The sequence below is a fragment of the Cryptomeria japonica genome, chromosome 10 (genome assembly GCF_030272615.1).
Source record: "Cryptomeria japonica chromosome 10, Sugi_1.0, whole genome shotgun sequence".
Taxonomy (NCBI): domain Eukaryota; kingdom Viridiplantae; phylum Streptophyta; class Pinopsida; order Cupressales; family Cupressaceae; genus Cryptomeria; species Cryptomeria japonica.
This window is the reverse complement of record NC_081414.1, coordinates 474,891,477-474,911,989: the sequence shown is the minus strand read 5'-3', so window position 1 is coordinate 474,911,989 and position 20,513 is coordinate 474,891,477. Positions and strand designations below refer to the sequence as shown.

Genomic DNA, 20,513 nt, shown 5'->3' with positions numbered 1-20,513 from the left:
ACCCCCGATGCATTAAAAACTGTAATGAAATAATGCCAAGTGTGTCGTGATGACTCTAGTTGATATGACTCTGTTGGAATGAGAGAATGCCAAGCAATATAAATTGCTTACACTGTGAATATGACTTCAAAGCTCACGCATCAGCGATATATCATTAAACTATTTCTTTCTGGGTATTCCGGTGAGGGAATTACACCCAGTCTAGCTCTGATACCATATTGTTTTTCAGAGTGCACACAATAATATCATTCCCATTAACATCTCTCACATTTCGTTCAATACAAATTTATAGGATTTTTTAGATCCTATTTTATATGGAACAACCCAAACAAATTTCCTATTAATATTGATTTGTTTTCAACAACTCAATATGTACTACTATTCTAATAACCTATTTAACAAACCATGTGGCATAATAATATTAAGTTGTTTCTCAACAACTTAATATTATGACACTTATTAAATCAGTATAAACTCTAATTTATAACACCTATGTGAACACTAATTCCCAACACCACTATCCTTTTGAAGGTGTGGTCCTATGGCTCCCAACATTCTATGGACATGGCAAGTATGTTAGTTTCTAAGGCACCTAACTCATCTAAGCAATGCTCCCAAAACCCAAGACATATTGTTTCACTCTTTCATTTAAACTCAGTCCATCTACCGTTGGAGGCAATCATGTTAAATCAACATACAGTTCTAACTTGCTGCCTAACAATGACACCTTGCAAAACCAATAATAGAGAAAATTGTAAATTCCTTATCAAAAGTCATTTTAAAAAAACTTAAATATATCCAGTAGACATCCTTAACTATATTTGGGTTATACGCTGACAAGCTAGAAGATTGGATAAACAACTATGGAGGGGAGGGGGTCCACTTGGCCAACTATGTGTTGAAACTCTTGCTTTATGCCAATGAGCTAATTCTAACGACAGAGACTTGAGACAGCCCAAGGTTTAAGAGGTCGCTTACAAGCTCTAGAGCTCTTTCCTAAAGATGTATGGATGTAGGTGAATATCGGCACCATTTTTTTGCTTTTCTCTTTGGAAAGGGAGGAGCATTCAATTTTCAATTTGAAGGAGAGCTTGAACTGGTGTTAAAACACAAGTATCTCAGGCTCAACTTTCACAACAAACTTAGTCGGGACACATGTAGGTTGGAAGGGATACAAGGAGGTCAGAGAGCTCTTTATGTATTTCAAAATAGGTGTGGAAATGTAATGGGGTTGGAAGACTAGTAGGGTCTATTTGGTTTGCTTGTAATGCTGGTGGTATTATATGGCTGTGAGGTGTGGGCCAGGGGAACATCAAGTTTGAAATGGTAGTAAATTGAAATGATCCAAAAACATTTAATCACAAATAATTTCAGAATTAGGTTTTAGTTCACAACATAATTATTCTCGTAGAGTCAGGAATTTTCCTTTTAGAAGCAACCGCTATAAGTAGGCTACTATGTTACTTGAAAAATGTAGAAAACATGAAGATCGGCAAGTGGCCTAGGGCCATGAGGGATGAAAAGTTGCCTAGAAATAAGGAAACATGGATGAAATAGAATCACAAATGAATGAATGGATGGGACATCGGCCTAATTGAATGCCCAAACTTTAATAAAACCATTAAAAACCATGTCAATGAAAAGTTTGGAAAAGTGATGTGGAGGGAGAAAACAAGTAGGAAACGTTAGCACTATATTGCAAGGTTCAATCCAAATTATGAGCATTGCGAAAAAAAAAACATATATAAGGGCAGAAATCAAATGGAGAGGAAAATCCTCATTGCTCAACTAAGAACTAGATCCCATAGGCTCAAATGTGAGATAGGAAAAAGGGTGATGCCTAAGGAAGTATGGAAGGAAAGGGTTTGTGTGTTTTGCACCACAAGGGAAGTTGAAACAGAGAAACATCTCATCTTTGAATACCCAACTTTCAAGGGCATCCAAGCCAAATATGTGATTAACCTTAAAAGTTAGTTCCATGGTAGAGTTATTTGAGGAAAACATATTAAAAGGTTTGGGAGAACTACTAAACCAAATCAACAAGGGAAGGAACAGCCTTCAAAAGGATATCATCTATCTTGTGAATCCTTGAATGATTGAAGCAGTTGGTGCTATTTTGGTCTCATGGACATAATTGACATTATTTCATTTCATAAATAACATAAGCTTGAAATGAATGCTAGCAACCACTCTAAAATCTTATACCTTTTATTGCTGCACAGACCATTTAATTTACATTATTGGCCCTCTTATTTGTTTACTACTACATTAACCTTTTATATTACACTGCTGACCCTCTTATATGTCTAATACCACACGGATATCTCTACTACACTTGCCCTCTGATCCATTTTATACTAGACTGTAATATCCCCTCTCAACTAACGCTTCTTAAATTCATTTTTCTAAGTCTGCTCTAGCTGGGCGTCTCCCTGACCTAGTCAAAATTATAAAATAAAAGGAGATGTTTAAGTGGGGTCTACTTCACTTAAGTGATTCCTATTTTTCAGTCATTGGATTGGGCCATTACAAACCACCACTTCAAATAATTTCATTTAATCTTATTTCCTTGTGGAAGGGGTGCACCTAAGTTATAAAAGATGGATCTTTTAAGGTTAAGTCTTTAATTATTCGCTTGATTTAATTGAGAGGAATTGCCTGATTTATAGGACTTGAGGTAAGTGCAGTTTCTAGGGTTTGCTGCCTTCTTAAGGCTTGCTGGGAGTTAAGTCGGGGATTATTATTATGTTTCATTTTATCAGCTTGGACGATCATCCAAGGCTGCATGTATGGTTGAAGGCATAGAAACAGCTCTGGTTCTTGTTGAAGTTACAGCAACAGCAACACTCCGAATATCCCACCTTTAGGCGCCAATCTGCAGGTTAAGCAATTCTATTTCTGGATTCAAGAGGCCGCCATTTCTCAGACATTCGAGGAGATTTCTGACGTCTATCAGCAGTACACGGGTATTCTATTTTGTTCAAATATTGTAGAGAAAAATCAGTCTGAGTTTGTAATGAAGAGAAATATTTATTTCGGATCATATGTTTCAGTTCTAGAATATTCTGATTTTAATTCGATTCCTTTCCAAATTCTGAAAATCAATTTTTACTGTGCCTAGAGTAGAGTTTATGTTTATTTCTGTTTATTTCTGTTTGGCAAAGGATATTTCATAGACTGACCATCTTTTTTTAAGCTACTAGACTGCTTACCAATTTGCAGATTTTGTACTACAAAGTCGCAGATGGTTGCATTGCATAATTCCTTTTTACAAAGGCAGTTCTCTAGATGATGTTGGGGCCTGCAGTCAAAAACTTTGGGCCAGACTTGTTTTAGTTCTGACCAAAATCTTCATATTGACTGTTTCTATTGAAAGTTCTTTGGGGAAAATTTGCGTGCTATTTGAAACTATGAAATTTTGACAAATACATGCCTAAACACCTCCGGCCTTACCTACTTCTATCTGTCCTGACGTGCTTTTATCTGATGTTTTGCCTTTGTATCATGAAACCTTAATTTTGGCTGCCTCTAGCTCTTCTTTTCATAAGCCTCGTAATTGAAAAATATGCCATTGAGACATGATGGTAAGATGTTAATTTGCCCCCTTTAATCAATTTACATCCACCTTCTGCATACCCATGCACAAAATTAAAAAATATGATTTCATATTACATCATAATATGATACGGTGAAAATTTTATAATAAATATTATATATAAACACTTGATGTGAGAAGTTGTAAACATTTATGTTTATGTTCCAGAATATGTGTGAAAAATGTCATCAGGGAGGTTTCTCTCAAGATTTGTGTTCATGCAATCTATTGAGCCGTGCTTCAAAATTTACCAGACACTTAGATAAAAGATAAGAATGAACAGAAACTTTAAAAGGTTAGGATGGAAAATCTTTTGGTTCTAGATTAGAATCCTAAGAAATTCATCCATATACGTTCTTACTAGGAAAATAGAATTGATCTATGAAACCATGTACAATCATTTGGGGAATAATTTGAGATTTGAATCATAATTACCATAATATTATATTACAGGTACATCTGTTGACTATTACCCTTTACAATGTTAGTGCCCTGCATTATTCAGGAGATTCTAAAATGCATGCTATTACTGATTCTCTTATTAATAACATAATCAAAGATCTGATAAGATAATTCTAGCATCTCATGAATCACTCAAATAAGATTTCAAAACACCATTGTTTTTCCATTATGGTAACTCAGCAGTCTAGAATTAGGCAAACGACAGTTATCATATAAGCAATATTATGAAGAGAAATAAAGCCAATGAAAATCATTGAAAGCTGTTACATCCATTATCGATGTATTTTCTGATCCCCTTTGCTGGAAGGGAAAATTAATGTTTAGACTAGAAAAGTTTGATAAACCAAAAGTCAAGTAGAAGCAAAGAATTAAGATTTGACTTCTTCTTTATCACTAAGAATTAGATGGTGCTTGTGTCGAATTATATATATTTATATTATTTTGTTGTTCACAATTCAGGTTTATCAATAAATGGAACAAAAGTTATTTAGAGCTTTTGGTATTAGTTCTTTATTCCCAAAGTGCATGTTATTACACATCTACTATTTCTCCTCAATTATTCCTTTTTCGTTTTGAGAAAATTTGAATTTTTTTTATAATGAGAATATTTTGTAGATTATTTATCCTTAATTCATGATTTGTGATCTAATAAATGATATTTCTTTTTTATTAACAGGATACAATGGACAGATGTATCTTTGGGGTGTCTTTCGAGGTAGAAAGAAAATCACTTTGGCTGTTTCACATCAACAATTTACAGATTGCAATAATGTTGGCAATGATGTGCAACCAAGTCCAAGTCCCCTTTTGATGAAAAACAACAATCCATTACCTACTCAGTTGACATCCACCAATGCCAGTGGTTGCAGTGAAGGAGAAGAAGATATGGATGTTGATATGGAAGGGGGAAGAGAAATAGGAATGGCAGAAAGACCAGCAACAAGGTCAGAACCTCAAGTAGCTAATGCAATGGAGGATGATGCTACAACATCTGTTATCTCCAACTCAAAACATGTGTTGATTCACCACGAGAATCTCAAGTCAGGCAATCGTATGCCATTCGAACAGGATGGCCTTCCATTAGTTGCATCCTGGTCTAACTCGGCGAAAATCTTGGGAACGATTCCTGAAATGAAAGGAAGTATTGGTGTTGATATACAAGGGGAAAGAGACTTAGGAATGAGTAAAAGGTCAAATCCAAGGCCAGAGTCTAAACTAGCTAATATGATTGAGAGAAGTGTTGCACACACATCTGCTTTGTCTAATTCATTATCCAAATTGACTCATCATGATAATCCCAAGTTGGGCAGAATTATATCATTTGAACAGGGCCGCAATTCATCATTTGCATCCAGGCACGGCTCTGCAGAGATCTTAGGAAATATTCCCGAATACATGCCCAGTACTGGCTATGTTAAAGATGCCGAGAGAAGAAATGAGCAGTCCAGTACATGTTATACTAATAATGAGCTTGAGTTTCCTCCTGGATTTGAACTTCCACCTGTTTGCCATCATTCATCTGCTATTTCCAGGAGTAACCGTGGGAAGCATATTGAAGCCATGCCTGAGAATATGAATAGCTTTGGGATCCATGCAAAACTACAGGGAGGGGAATTACCACCTGGTTTGGAAGTTCTTAGTGACAACACGAAGTCATCAATTAATAATTTGGCATCTGGATTCTCTTCACAAGTTCGCAGTCACCCACCGACTACTGTATTGTCTGAGGAGTTTCCACCTGGTTTTCACCCCGCTTCTTTAAAAGCTTCAATGTCTTCTCCGGACTATCCACCTGGTCTAGAACCAGCATCTTTGAAGCCTCCGGTTTCCTCTCCAAACTGCCCACCTGGTCTAGAAACTACTCATATGAAGTCTCTGTTATCGTCTCCAGTCTGTCTGCCTAGTTTGGAATCTACATATATTAAACCTCTGGTTTTTTCAGCAGAATGTCAACCTGGTGTAGAAGCTACTTTGGTGAAACCATTGGTAACCTTTCCAGGCTGTCCTCCTGGTCTTGAACATAAATCTATGAAGCCTTTGGTTTCCTCTCCAGACTTCCCACCTGGTTTAGAACCTGTTTTTGTTAAGCCTCGTTTGTTTTCTCCAGACTGCCCACCTGGTTTAGAAACAACTTCAATGAAACCCGTTGTTTCTTCAGAAGAATGCTACCCTGGTCTAGAAGCTGTTTTGGCGAAGCCTTCGGCGACTTTTCCAGACTGCCCATCTAGTGTTGTGCCTTATGTTCAGAATCCTTCGTTTCCTTTGCATAATTCTTGTGTCACTGAACCTGCTGAAGGAATGCCAGATCTGTCTTCATCTGAATGCCCACCTGGTGTGGAGGCTGCTATATGGAATCGTCCATTGACATCTTTAGATCATCCACCTGGTTTTGATTCTGCTTCTGGGAAATCATTATTTCCTTCAGGTCAACCACTTGAAAATCTGGCATGTAAGCAGCTTCAGGTAAAGTTGATTAACCTTATTAATGGACATCGTAGATATTTGAATGGAAGTTTTCTGTGGAAATTTGAAATGGCATACAGCATCCTAATTTTAGGTTTTTGTGATGTAGGACAAGCCTGACCTTGAAGTTGAGAATAAAGTGGAGCCAATCCGTCAACGTTCTTCTTATTTGTTATCAGGAAAAGATGATAGCAGTAGAGATCGTACTAAAATATACAATGCCAATGGCAGGAGAGGGGTCACACACACTGATTCATTTACCTCTGTCACCAGGGAAGCAGATAAAGGTACGTATCTGGCCAATATCTACAAGAACAGGAGTCCCAGAGAGGAGTATTACCATGGGAGAAGGAGGGAAAGAAATGATGGGAGAAGGGATAAAAGCAGGAGCAGGGAAAAGGAATATAACTGGAAGAGGAGTGGAAACAGTAATAGAGAGAAGGAATGTACAAGGGAGCGGCATAGAAACTATAACAGAGAAATGGAACGTAGAAAAGAGAGGCATCGAAACTATGGTAGAGAAAAGGAAAGTAAGAAAGAGCACGGTAGAAAAGATAGTGGTGAAGAACAAGGTACTAGAAACCGGGAGAGAAAAAGTACAGAAAGAGAAAGTGCAAGGAATAGGGATTCTGGATATCATAGACACCGGAGCAGGTATGTAGGAACTAGAAGGCACAATGACTATGACAAGCATTCTCACAGTTTACATGATTGTTCAAATCCAGAATCAACAACACGGTCCTATATGGGAGGAGGATGCCTTGTAGATGCTACAGAGAAGACAACGTCTAGTCATCATGCTAACTCTTCCTTTTCTGGTTCTAATATTGAACATCATAATCATAAAAGCCTATCATTAGAGAAAGATTCTGAAAATAGAGAAGATGCTGGTACTGTCAATCTTCACAGCAGGGAAGCCATAATGGACATTGATTCTGTACAATTACCAAGGTCTGAGTATTGTCCGCTAGAATCTCACAGTTTACATGATTGTTCAAATCCAGAATCAACAACACGGTCCTATATGGGAGGAGAATGCATCGTAGACGCTACAGGGAAGACAACGTCTAGTCATCATGCTAACTCTTCCATTTCTGATTCTAATATTGAACATCATAATCACATAAGCCTATCATTAGAGAAAGATTCTGAAAATAGAGAAGATGCTGTTACTGTCAATCTTCACAGCAGGGAAGCCATAATGGACATTGATTCTGTACAATCACCAAGGTCTGAGTATTGTCCGCTGGAATCTGAAGAGAAATTTCAGAATATTGAAGCAAGTAGGAAGTTGACAGATCATCATTTTCTTTTGTGTGATTTAAATGATGATCCTGCCTGTGATCATGAAATTTCAGATCAGAAGAATCTTAGTGTAGAAGCTTTTCAAGAAACTACACAGGTCAATATATCAGATAACATGATTTCAAGGACTGAGTATGCTTTTTTACATTCTGGAAAGCTTGAGCAACATGTCATTCCCATACAACATAACTGGTCTTCTGGGTCAAGGATGACTATGCATGATTCTGTACAATGCCTTCCATTATTTCCTATTAAGGGAAATTGCGGAGAGGCTGAAAGCTCTTTAAGTGACTGGGACTTTAACCTTGAATTGGGGCTTGGACAAAGGACTAAAACTAATGAGCCTTTGCCACTACTAGAGCAATCTTCATTGCAAAGTCGTTCATGTAATTTTATGTTCGATAAGAATTCTAGCAATTCTAGATCCAGGTTAGTTTTTGATAATTCTAGGGAACCCAGTCCTGCCGAAATATCTATTTTGAGTCTTTCAATGCCTCAATACAGAAGACAAGGAAATAGTTGGGTTGAAGTTACAGAAGACACTGAACTGCCTGAAGAAGTAGATGCGGACTTGAAACTCACACTATCAATGATTTGAAAGGATTGAGGAACCGCTGTATGGAGTTTGTACATTATGAAATGAACAAGTGATATACATTGAATGTAATTTTGGCTACATCTTTGACACAGACGAATTGTAATATTGTATCATTTTCCAAGTGCTCTGATTAGAGCTTTAATTAATAGATTCGCTTGGCTATTGAATGTGGCCGAGGTGACACATTGATTTGTGTTCAAAATTCTTTGTTGGCGATATGCATTTGTACATTTCGCCAATGTTCTCTTCTTTACCATGTCCCACAAATCAAGGTCTCTAATTTCATCCCTCAAGTTGTATGAATAACCGACCACTTCATCCTCCACGGGCTAAAATCAATGATTTTTTCAGTGGTTAATATGACTTTTTTAAAAAAATTTGGGAATCAAAATGTGGCTAATTTTTCAAGTTTTAAGGTGACCCAAATTGTTACATTTTTATAAATTTTTATTGTAATCTTATTTAAATTGCTAGAGAATTTATTTTACTAAATTTTTAAACTCAGATTCATCACTGTATTTGCTACATGATGCCAAAATTTTATAATTTATTGTAAAAATTTAAATTAATTTGTCACTAATATATTATAATTATTAGTTAATTTAGAATTATATCAGTAATCTTTAGTTGACACCATTGATTTAAAATATAATCTAATAACCATCATTGTATTTCATGAGGTAAATTGTACTTACAAGTTGTAATTCTCATGGGGTTGAAATTGCTTTTCAATTGTTGACATCAATGAAAATCAATGGTCTAAAAACAATTTTGGGTTTTCATGAGTATTACAAATTGTTGGTACATTTGATCTCACAAAATAGGAGGGCTATTAGATTATTTCAAATTAATAGTAGTAACTAAATAAAAGGATTTGCAATAGTAATTACGTCGAGAGGCGTAACCTACAATGGCATCATATAGGGGTCATCACTAGTAACGGTGTAAGAAAAAAGAAGTGGTTCGTATTTTTCCAGCTATGTATATTAGAACTGATAAAAGAAGAGTGGAGCTAAAAAACTTCCACTCCTTAGCCATTTGTGTACACTTCTTTAGCTGCAGTTACGAATGCAAAATGCAAAGTGGAGAATGTCAAACGATTAAAGGTGCAGTTACACAACTATAACAATAAAAATCGCTACAACTCGAATATGGAAGATTAAGCGATTCAAGTCCTCTATCAATATATGTAAATTGTCTGTACGATGGCGATGAAAGAGTATGAAATTGCGGAATATGGATTCAAGTTCTCTATCCATATTTGATGTCGACGCATTTTGAAGAATGGGTTCTGGACAAATATGTTGCAACTTGCATCTATTTTCAAAAACATTGTTTCAAGTATTGTAATATTATCCACACATTGCATTCATATCTTGCGTGGTCTATGAGCATTAACCCAAATCATGCATAACATTGTGCTTACAACGCCCTCAACATAGTAAACAATTTATGCATATACTTTGTTTTGAATAGAGATCATTGAGAAATAACTAGGCGCTATACAAACAATTGTGTGTGTGAAAAGTGGGATAAGGAGCTGTATTCGCAATACACAACACTTCAATTTAGTCATTATATGCATGGTTAGTCAGATATAAGCATTAATAAGAAAACCATGACAAATCGACCAATTGCCTTCTAAAAGATGCGAGTATAAGATTGCTCTCAGATTTTTATAAGCAATACCAGTGACTAGACTTACACCAAGATGAAGGATTTAATCTATATGATATTTAAACTATATGGATGCAAGATGGATAAATAATTCAAGCAATAATCAATTCAAGCAATAATGGATGCAAGTAATAATGGATGCAAGTAATCTAAAGAAAAAAGAGCACAATATATCATTGACTCCAGAGCAAAATCAACATGATAACAATCTCCAAACGTGTTCTCAAAAATCTTTGGGGTGAATTGGAATGAGAGTTGGAGACTGAATTTATAGAGAATCACAAGAGAAAAGGCTCAATTTAGGATTAATTGAAAATAATTGAGAAATCAGGTTGAGTTAACCTTGAGATAGATTCCAATTATAGTTTAATTGAAATGCATTCAAATTAGAAGTCCAAGTTGCATTGGAAAATAATAACAAATTAATTCCATGCATTTTAGATAAAAATAGATAATTCCATGCACATTTGATTTATTCAAGAAAAAGGTCTTTTTAATGCAACTGAACTTCTTTTTCTAAAAAGCTTCGAGTTCCAATTTAAGAGATTAATTAATAATTCAATTAATTGCTTTTCTGATTTCAAGTTCTAAATTTAGAAAAAGAAATAATATATCAAGTTTGATTTCTCTCAATTCAATTATTTTATTTAATTTTCAATTCAACTCTTTGTTTTGTAATAAATTCTTCTTTTTGTAGTAAATTAATTCTTTTCGCATGATTGAATGGCAAATTTATTAATTAATTAAATATGCAAAGATATTTAATAAATTAAAATAGGATAATTGATCAAAATGATATTCTTGGAAATGATTCAATTAATTAAATAAATATTTAATTAATATTGAGTAATTGATTTGCCATGTGATTTTTGATAATTAAAGAATTAATAGTGTGCTCAAGATTGATTTAATTGCCTTGGTTAGGACCTTGGTGATGTTGTCGAGAATAGGGGCCCATGGTTTAGATGACCAATTTTAGGGTATTACAACAATAACAACATCATATTCCACAGCCCTCCAATATGGGCGTTTGCATGATGACGAGATACTTTGCCTTTAAGATGGCAATGGCGGAAATTGAAGAATGTTATGACGAACACTCATTACTGAGGTCTAAATTTTCAGGGCTTTCGCCTTCCAGACCCAGCAAATCTAAGTTTTTGGTATGTTAATCATCCGTCTTTTTAGTTTAATACTAATTATTTTTTCAGTGTCTACTGATTGGAACTCTTATATTATTGTTCTGTAGTGAAATGATTGCAGCATACTCTTCGTTTGTATCAAATCTTGGAACTAAATAGATCTGTCAATTTCTTTTTATGAATGTTGATACATGCAAAGGATACATGATTTAACATTTAAGGTTTTCATCTCTCTTCTATAAATATCCACACCATGCTTTCTAATTTGAGCATCTTACCTCATCTGCTCATATTGATTTGGCTAATTTTTTTTGTTCTGTCTCTGTTTATTTTTCCTAATTATCTGCAATTTACTCTTGACGACAACGCCATATTCAGTGGCAGAGGAGGTCCTTCACTTGAATCCCCAAAAGTATGGAAGTGTGTAGAGGTTTTTTGTGAAGACGGAGAAAGACAAGGTGTTCCTTCCCCTTAGAAGGCAGCGATCACTCTCCTTTCTTCTCACAACCTCTTGCTTTCTGCAATATCCTTCAGAAGATTACCTACTTGTGAATTCATTTTCGAACAACAGTAATACTCACTTTATATTATGGGGAATTGAAGTTTTAAATAATCATAGTATTTACCAAGTTTGTTTCTTTTATGTTTTTTTTGTCTTAGTTTTTTAAAAATGTTTTTTAATGAAAACTTCTTTGATATTAGGAGTAGTTGGAGAAAACTGAAATTCAAGATGTGCCTTCTACACGGGATTCAACTACAATGCTTGATAAATAGGATGCCAACCATAAATTTCTTTTTGGAAATGAAGATCAATCTACCGTTCTCTGCAATTAAAGGCCATCGGCCCACTGAAAGAAACCGAAAAAATGTGGAGAAATATATAATAGGCATGTTAAAGGAGAGATACTGAAAGTTTTTGTGAAGTTCTAAAAATCTAAAAATTACAAAGCATGTAGAGGAGAATGTGTCAAATACCTACAATATGATGATTTTAAGTTCTACACTATAACTTGGTTTATGCAGGCCATATGAGACAAAAAAGAGAGAGATTTCAAGCTTCTCTCGAATTTCTTTTGTGACAACATGGATACCAATTATGTAGAATAAAAAATACATTTAAATTAATAATTTATAAAAAAATCTAAAATTGATTTATAAGATATATAAGCTAGAATACAACATTTTCATAAAATTTAGAATAAGTTTTATTTTTAAAGTTTTTATAATTTAAATACTTAAATAAATTAAGGTTGTGACAAATATTTCTTTATATTTTCAAATATCAATATAGTAACATTTTTTCCCTTTTTTCCAAAAATCTACATATAAAGAATGCCCAAATAATATAATAATAAGAAAAAACCTCAATATAATAGAAAGAATGTTTCCAAGGCAAGTTTGTAGTTATATTAAGTGTGGTACTCAATTTAGGAATGTTTTTTTTTTTGTCTTTTATGCTTATTGATTTAGGAATGTTTGTAATAGAAGTGTGTTTGTAAAGGCACTTCTTTCAAAGAGTTGTTTCCAAACATAAATAATGGTTTTAGATTGCTATTTTCATCTATGAACTATACAAGCAAGTTTCTATATCTATTCTCCATATTATCATGGATATGGATGAAAAAAATGAATTATTTTTAAATAATTATATGCTTTAAAAAATCAAATAATGAATAAATAATAATTAAATAATATAGATAAATTAAATAGCTCTTAACTCAATGGAAAATAACAAAAAACATTAAAATGTTTGAAAAAGATGGGATGACGAAAAATCTAAAAAAAGAATTTGTATCCTTAACTAAATTGTAGACCATGTATTTAGCCAACAATGCAAGTAATAAACAATCTATCAACACAACCATATCACACACTACACAAGTTACATGGAAAAGATTATATTTTAAAATCATAAATACAAATGATTTTAATTATTTGATAAATTAAAAAAGATAAAAGGTAGAATATAAAAAATAATAAAATTAGTATAAATTTATCAAAGCCATCCATTTGACGGATGCTCATATATATTAGATAGAAGTATTTTAGATATTTATACTAAATAAGAATTTTTTAATATGTATAATATAGTTATTTTCTTTAACTAAAATTATTGAATTTACAATTAATATAATTTTTTAAGACATTATTTTATTTAATCTTTATAAAAAATAGAGCACAAACATCATATTATTTTATTTTACACATATTTTTCTAATCTTTAAATGCAATTTTCATAGGTGTATGGAGCACAAAAAAAATTAATAATATAAAAGAATATTCATTGTGGTATCTAGACTAAAATATGCTTCAAATATTAGATTAATAACACAAATTCACAAGTAATATAATTATTATGTATTAAATTATACAAAAATAATTTAATTCTATGTAAATGTCAACTTAAACAAAACATTATATTTCTTATTTGTTCCATTTATTTAAATATGATAACATATTTTTATAAGAATATTTAAAAGTGTTCAAATATGTAAATTAATAATACGGATTTATGCAAAAATAGATTTAAGTTATTATTTTTTAAACCAAGACATTAACTCTAACCATAACATTAACCCTAACCATAACATTAACCATTGATCCTAACCATAACATTCACTCTAAGCATAACATTAACTCTAACCATAACCATAACATTAACTCTAATTGAACACTATCCCTAACATGAAGATTAATCCTAAACCTTAAACCCTAACCTTAAACACTAACTTTAACACTAAACCAAATCAAAGCCTAACCCTAACAATAATTGTATACTTACCATAATCAAACCCTAACCATAATTGAGCCCTAAATCGAACCCTAACCTTGCCTCAAAGATTTTCCTCTTATTGAACCACAATACTAACCTAACCTTAATATTAATCCTGATTTTTCTTTAACCATAATGTTAATTGAACCATAAATCTAACCCTATTTGAACCCTAACCATAATTTGGCCTCAACTATAAATCAACGATTTTGCCTATAAGACTTATTAAACTGTAACCCTAACCCTAACCTTCATAATATTCTACCCCTAATCGAAACCCTAAATGAACCCTACCCCTCACCTTGACCTTATATCAAACTCAAACCCTAATCTAACCATAATGGAACCCTAACCCTAATTTTGTTCTAGCCCAAACCCTAAACGTAATAGATCTCTAATACTTATTAAACCCCAACCCTAGTCTAACCATAATTGAGCCATAACCTTAATTGAAACCTAAATCTAATTGAATTCTATACAAAACCCTAACCCTAATTAAATTCTAATCCTAATTAAACCTTTTCCCTAATCTAATTGAAAACCTAATTGAATTATGATCCTAACCCTATGAAAAATTAAATGCTTACCATAATTAAACCCTAACCATGATTGTAACCCTAACCCTAACTTTGATATAAACCCTTTAAAACATAAACCTTAACCTTGACATAAACCTTAAACATAATTATAACCCTAACAAATACTAATCCTAACCATAAACTTAACCGAAACACTAATTATAATACTAAACCTAAATCAAATCATAACGTTTGTCCTATATCCTAATTGTAACCTTAACCTTGAATGAAATTGAACCATAACACTAACTACAAAAAAAATTGAACCCTAATCCTATACAAATTGAGCTCTACCCCTAAGACTAAAAAAAAATACATTGTAATCTTAAAAATTAAATTATACAAGTTAACCGTAAACTAAACCAAACCCAAATCATAAACTAAATTAGACTCAAATCATAAACCAAATCAAACTTTAACTTTAACACTAAATCAAATCTAACCCTAACCCTAACTGTAATTATGCTTACACTAACCCTAACTTTTATATAAACCTTAAACACAATTGTAACCCTAATAGATATTGACCTTAACAATAATCCTTACTGTAATCTTAGACCCTACCCCTAACCATAATCCTAAACCTAAATCAAATCCTGACCTTGATGCTAACCCTAACCATGATATAAACCCTAACCATTATCATAACTCTAATACTAAACCCTAATCCTAATCCTAATCATAACCCTAACCCTAATACTTACTATAACTATGCTTCGCCTCACCCCAACTTTGATATAAACCCTAAACATAATTGTAACCCTAACCGTAAACCCTAATCCTAACCATAAACTTAACCCTAGCCCTAACCATAAGCACAAACTCAACCCTAACCCTAACCCTAACAAAAATTCTAATTGTAATCCTAAATCCTAATCATGATTAAAAAAACCCTAACCATGATAAAAACCCTAACCATTATCATGACTCTGACACTAAACCTTAATCCTAACCCTAACCCTAACCCTCAGTATAATTATGCTTACCCTAACACTAAATTTGATATAATCCCTAAACCCAATTGAAACGCTAACAGTAAACCCTAACCCTAACCATAATCCTAAACTTAAACCAAATCCTAACCTTGATGCTAACCCTAACCATGATATATATCCTAACCATTATCATAACTCTAAAACTAAACCCTAATCCTAATCATAATCCTAACCCTAACACTTACCATAATGCTAACCATAATTCTGAACCCTAACCTTGAACCATAATCCTAAACCTAAACCAAACCCTAGCCTTAATGTTGATCCTAACCCTTATCCTAACAATGTTGTAAACCTTAACCCTAACCATAACGATAACTATTATCCCATAATACTAACCCTAATTTTAGCTTAACCTTAAAACCATAACCTGATCTTAACTCTAAGCCTAATTGTCCTTGAACCATATTGATAATTAAACTATAACTCAAACCATATTTGAACCCGGACAATACCCCAAAAAATTATCGTGCAATAGTAACCTTAATGGTAATATGACATTAGTTCCCTAATTCTAATTTAACCCTAATTGTTCCTGAAGCATAATGCTAATTAGACTATACATTGAACAATATTTGAACCTTAACCATAACCTTAAAATTTATCCTACAATAGTAACACTAATCATAACATAACCTTAATTGTAATCCTAATTTAACCCCACCCTTACCCAAACATTATCATATAATATTAACCCTAAGTGTAGTGCAACCTTAAACCTAAACATAATATTACCTTAATCTAACCCTAAAATTAACTCTAACCTAACCTTAACCCTCAATCCTAACCCTAACAATAATCTTAAGCCCTTATCTTTAAACCTAACCCTAATCCTAACCCTAACCTTACATCTTAAATTTATTCATAACCCAGAGCTAATCCCTAACCCTAACCAAGATGTAAACCCTAACACTAACCATGATGTAAACACTAACCCTAACTATAATCTTAAGCCCTTTTCCTAACCCTAACCATGATCTAATTTCAAACCCTAACCATTTTACCTAACCCTAACCATATGTAAACCCTAATTATAATAAAACCCTAACCCTTAATATTAATCCTATCAGTATGATATAAACCCCAACCCTAGACATAATCCTAAATCCCAAGCCTAACTATAATCTTAACCCTAAAACTAACCCAAACTATGATTTAAACCATAACCATAACCATAATCCTATCTATAACTGTAAACCCTAACCCTAATCATAATCCTAATGCTAACACTAATCCTAACCCTTACTTAGCCATAATGCCAAACCATAACCTCAATAATAATCCTTAACCATAACCCAAAACATATCCCTAACCCTAAACATGGCCATAAGCATAACCATAGCCCGAACTGTAATCCTAGCCTAACCAGGATGTAAAAACTTATAATAATCATAATCCTAACCCTAAATATTAACCCAAACTATAACCATAACCCTAAACCTTAAGCCTAACCATAACCATAACCGTAGCACTAAACATAATGTAAATAATAACCCTAACCATTAACCTAATCCTACCAATGATGAAAACCATAACTATAATCTTAACCCTAACCCTTGACCCTAAACCTCGACATAATCCTAACCATAACCATAAATCCTAAGCCTAACCACAATCCTACCTACCTGAATTATAATTCTAACACTAACTCTAACTATAATTATGGTTACACTAATAATAAACCCTAACCTAACCACAAACTTAACAATAACACTATACCCTAGCCATAATCCTAAACCTAAAGAAAACCCTAACCATTATTGTAACCCTAACCCTAAACACAATACTAACCTTAACCCTAACACTGAACCCTAACCCTACATTAAATAATCATAAATCTAATCATAATCCTAAGCCTATCCCCGGTATAATTATAAACCTAACCCTAACCCTAACCATTATTGTAATCCTTAACCCTAACCCTAGCCATAATCTTAAACCTAAACCAAACCCTAACCTTAATGCTAACCGTAACCATGAAATAAACCTTAACCATTATCATAACCTTAACCCTGAAACCCAACCCTAATCATAACCCTAACCCTAACAATGATGTAGACCTTAGCCTTGACCATAATAGTAATCTTAACCCTAACCCTAACAATAATCCTAAATCCTAACCCTAACCATAATCCTAAACCTAAACCAAACATGTTAATTTAAGATATTGTATTAACATGATATAAAATAGCTAAAACTAAACCCTAACACTAAACCTTAACCCTAACCCTAACCCCAAACCTAAACCAAACCCTAACCTTGATGCTAACCATAACCATGATATAAACCATAACCATTATCTTAAACTTAACCCTAAAACCTAACGCTAATCATAACCCTAACCCTAATCACAACCCTAACCCTAACCCTAACAATGATCTAAACCTTAGCCTTAACCATAATAGTAACCTTAACCCTAACCCTAACAATAATCCTAAATGCTAACCCTTACCATAATTTTAAACTTGTGCTAAACCTAAACCAAACCCTAACCTTGATGTGAACCCTATTCATAGCCCTAACAATGATGTAAACCTTAGCCTTGACCATAATAGTAACCTTAATCCTAACCCTATCTATAACCATAATATTGACCATTAAATAATGTTTTATACTATCAGTAAATAAAGTCTAATATATAAATTTTATTTTAGTATATGTTTTAATCTTGCAACACATATATATTTATTAAAAATAGTCTAAATGGATATATAAAACTTCATATATCACCACATAATAATATAATAATATTATAATTTACTATAATTTAATTCAATTCAAGAAAAAGATATTGTATTATTACATATTGCATTTATTTTATGTTTTCCATTTAGCGTCGCGCGACTACCACTAGCATATATGTCTTAAATTTTAATTTAATCTATATAAAATACGCCGATAGATATCCTTCTCGAGGCACCTATTTTTTTATTATCAATTTTAGACCCTAAATTGAAATAGGCGCCTCGAGAAGGATATCTCTTGGCGTATTTTATATAGATTAAATTAAAATTTAAGACATATATGCTAGTTAACATATACTCTTATTATTTATTAATTCACCAAGATTTACGACCGAATTTTTTTGATGTAAATATATTCGTCAATAAAATTAATATTTTTCTTTTAAAAAACAAAAGATTCATCAATAAAAATTATTATTTAAAAAAATAAATAAAATATTTGCCAAGATTTTATATTTTTAAGTTTTTTTTTCTTTTAAAAGTTATTACTGGCTACAATAGCAATAAGGGGTTGCACAATTTGTCCTGTTTTGTTCCATGGTAGCAGTGTAAGTAGATGCTTTAAGTTCAAACACATAAAACTTCATCGAGCATTATTTTGGGTTACACCACTAAAATTGAACTTGAATTTGAGTTTTATTGAAGTCCACAAATGGGAATACGCACTAGAAGGGGACACTCCACAAACAACAAAAAAAAGAAATCCATAAGATTTAAACACAATATTTTGATAGTTTGATTGCTCTAAATTTCAGAGCTTACGAAAATGGTTAATTACCATAGTCAATTAAATGAAAAACAACTGTTGGAGGTTATATAGATGCAATGCATCGAGTTCCTGCCAATAGTTAGAGAGGAAAGCAGATATATGTAGATGGAGATAAATAACGAAAGGGGGATATGGAGATGGAGAGGACAAAAGGATGGAAATAGATGTAAGAGATAAATATATATAAAGGGAGAGAAGAGAGAATGAGAGTGGGAGAGAAATATAAATATAGAGATAAGAAGTGATATTATAGAGAGAAGCAAAGAGAGTGAGAGATATAGTGACAAAGAGAAATACAGAGACAATGAGATAGATATAAAGGGATAGATGGAAGAAGAAATATGGAGAGGAAAAGAGAACAAGTAAACTATTGTTACAAAATTGAACATAAATATAAGTAAATTATTTTAAATAAATTAAATTTTAAAAATTAAAAATGTACAAAAACAAATTTTAAAAAAAATCATATATTTAAATTGTTAAAGCTAAAACTTTAACTTTTAGCTTTAAAAATACAAGTAAAACCAAATTTAAAATAATTGCCATATTCTAATTTCTTTTTTCTTAAATAAAAATTTGCCACATTTTAATGTATTTTTTACTTAAATAAAATTTAAATATTAATATTTTGTTGTGTAAATAAGTATCAAATTTAACATAAACATTGTAAAAAAAGAGAACACAATATTATAAGTAAAAAATGAAAACAAAATTTTAAAATATTTATTAATATGAAATGATTAACAAATATACAATATTTATTAGTTTTAAAATAGAAATAAATAACTAGTTACATACATAAATTATATATATGATTGAAAAAATCTTAAATAAATAAAATAATAAAATAAATAATTAAAAATAGGATTATATATATATATTTAATAATTTAGGCTCCCAATATATATATTTTAAAAAATGTACCATTCATAAATTTATTTGATGTACTTATTACTTATTTTTTAATATAAAACATAATAATTATGAATTTTTAGGATCACATTATTTTATTATTAGAAATGTTGAGGTTATACATTATTTATTTTACATAATTCTACATTTAAATGTGTTTTTAAGAATTGTTTTTTCTTGTTATATTTTAGGCAATTTTTGATTCATATACACATCATCTTTATAAATATTAATGGTGATATAAAAAATATGTTTCAATGTTTATTTTCTTTAAATACACTATAAAATTTATATATGCCTCATAACGATATACATACATTAGTACTACACGGAAATGACATCCAATTAATACTCTAATGATGATAAAAATGTGAAGATAAATGATACAATATGAAATAGAATATAATTACTTTGTTTCATGTGTGAGAAAGGTGAAAAACATAAGTTAATATTATAATATTGCTAAAACTCATTGATCCATGTTTCATGAATAGTGGTTC

The 20,513-nt window shown here is 32.1% G+C and overlaps 1 protein-coding gene across 12 annotated transcripts in view; it reads left to right on the top strand.

The window, feature by feature from the left end:
* Nucleotides 1-8,838, top strand: part of LOC131063371 (uncharacterized) — a 60,825-nt gene extending 51,987 nt beyond the window's left edge. For all 12 annotated transcript variants that reach the window (XM_057997169.2, XM_057997159.2, XM_057997164.2 and 9 more), the window contains 2 exons: nucleotides 4,734-6,520; nucleotides 6,630-8,838. In XM_057997169.2, coding sequence (XP_057853152.2) covers nucleotides 4,734-6,520; nucleotides 6,630-8,423 — 3,581 coding nt within the window. In that variant the 3' untranslated portion in view covers nucleotides 8,424-8,838. The remainder of the gene's footprint in view (nucleotides 1-4,733; nucleotides 6,521-6,629) is intronic.
* The last annotated feature ends 11,675 nt before the right edge of the window (nucleotides 8,839-20,513 follow it).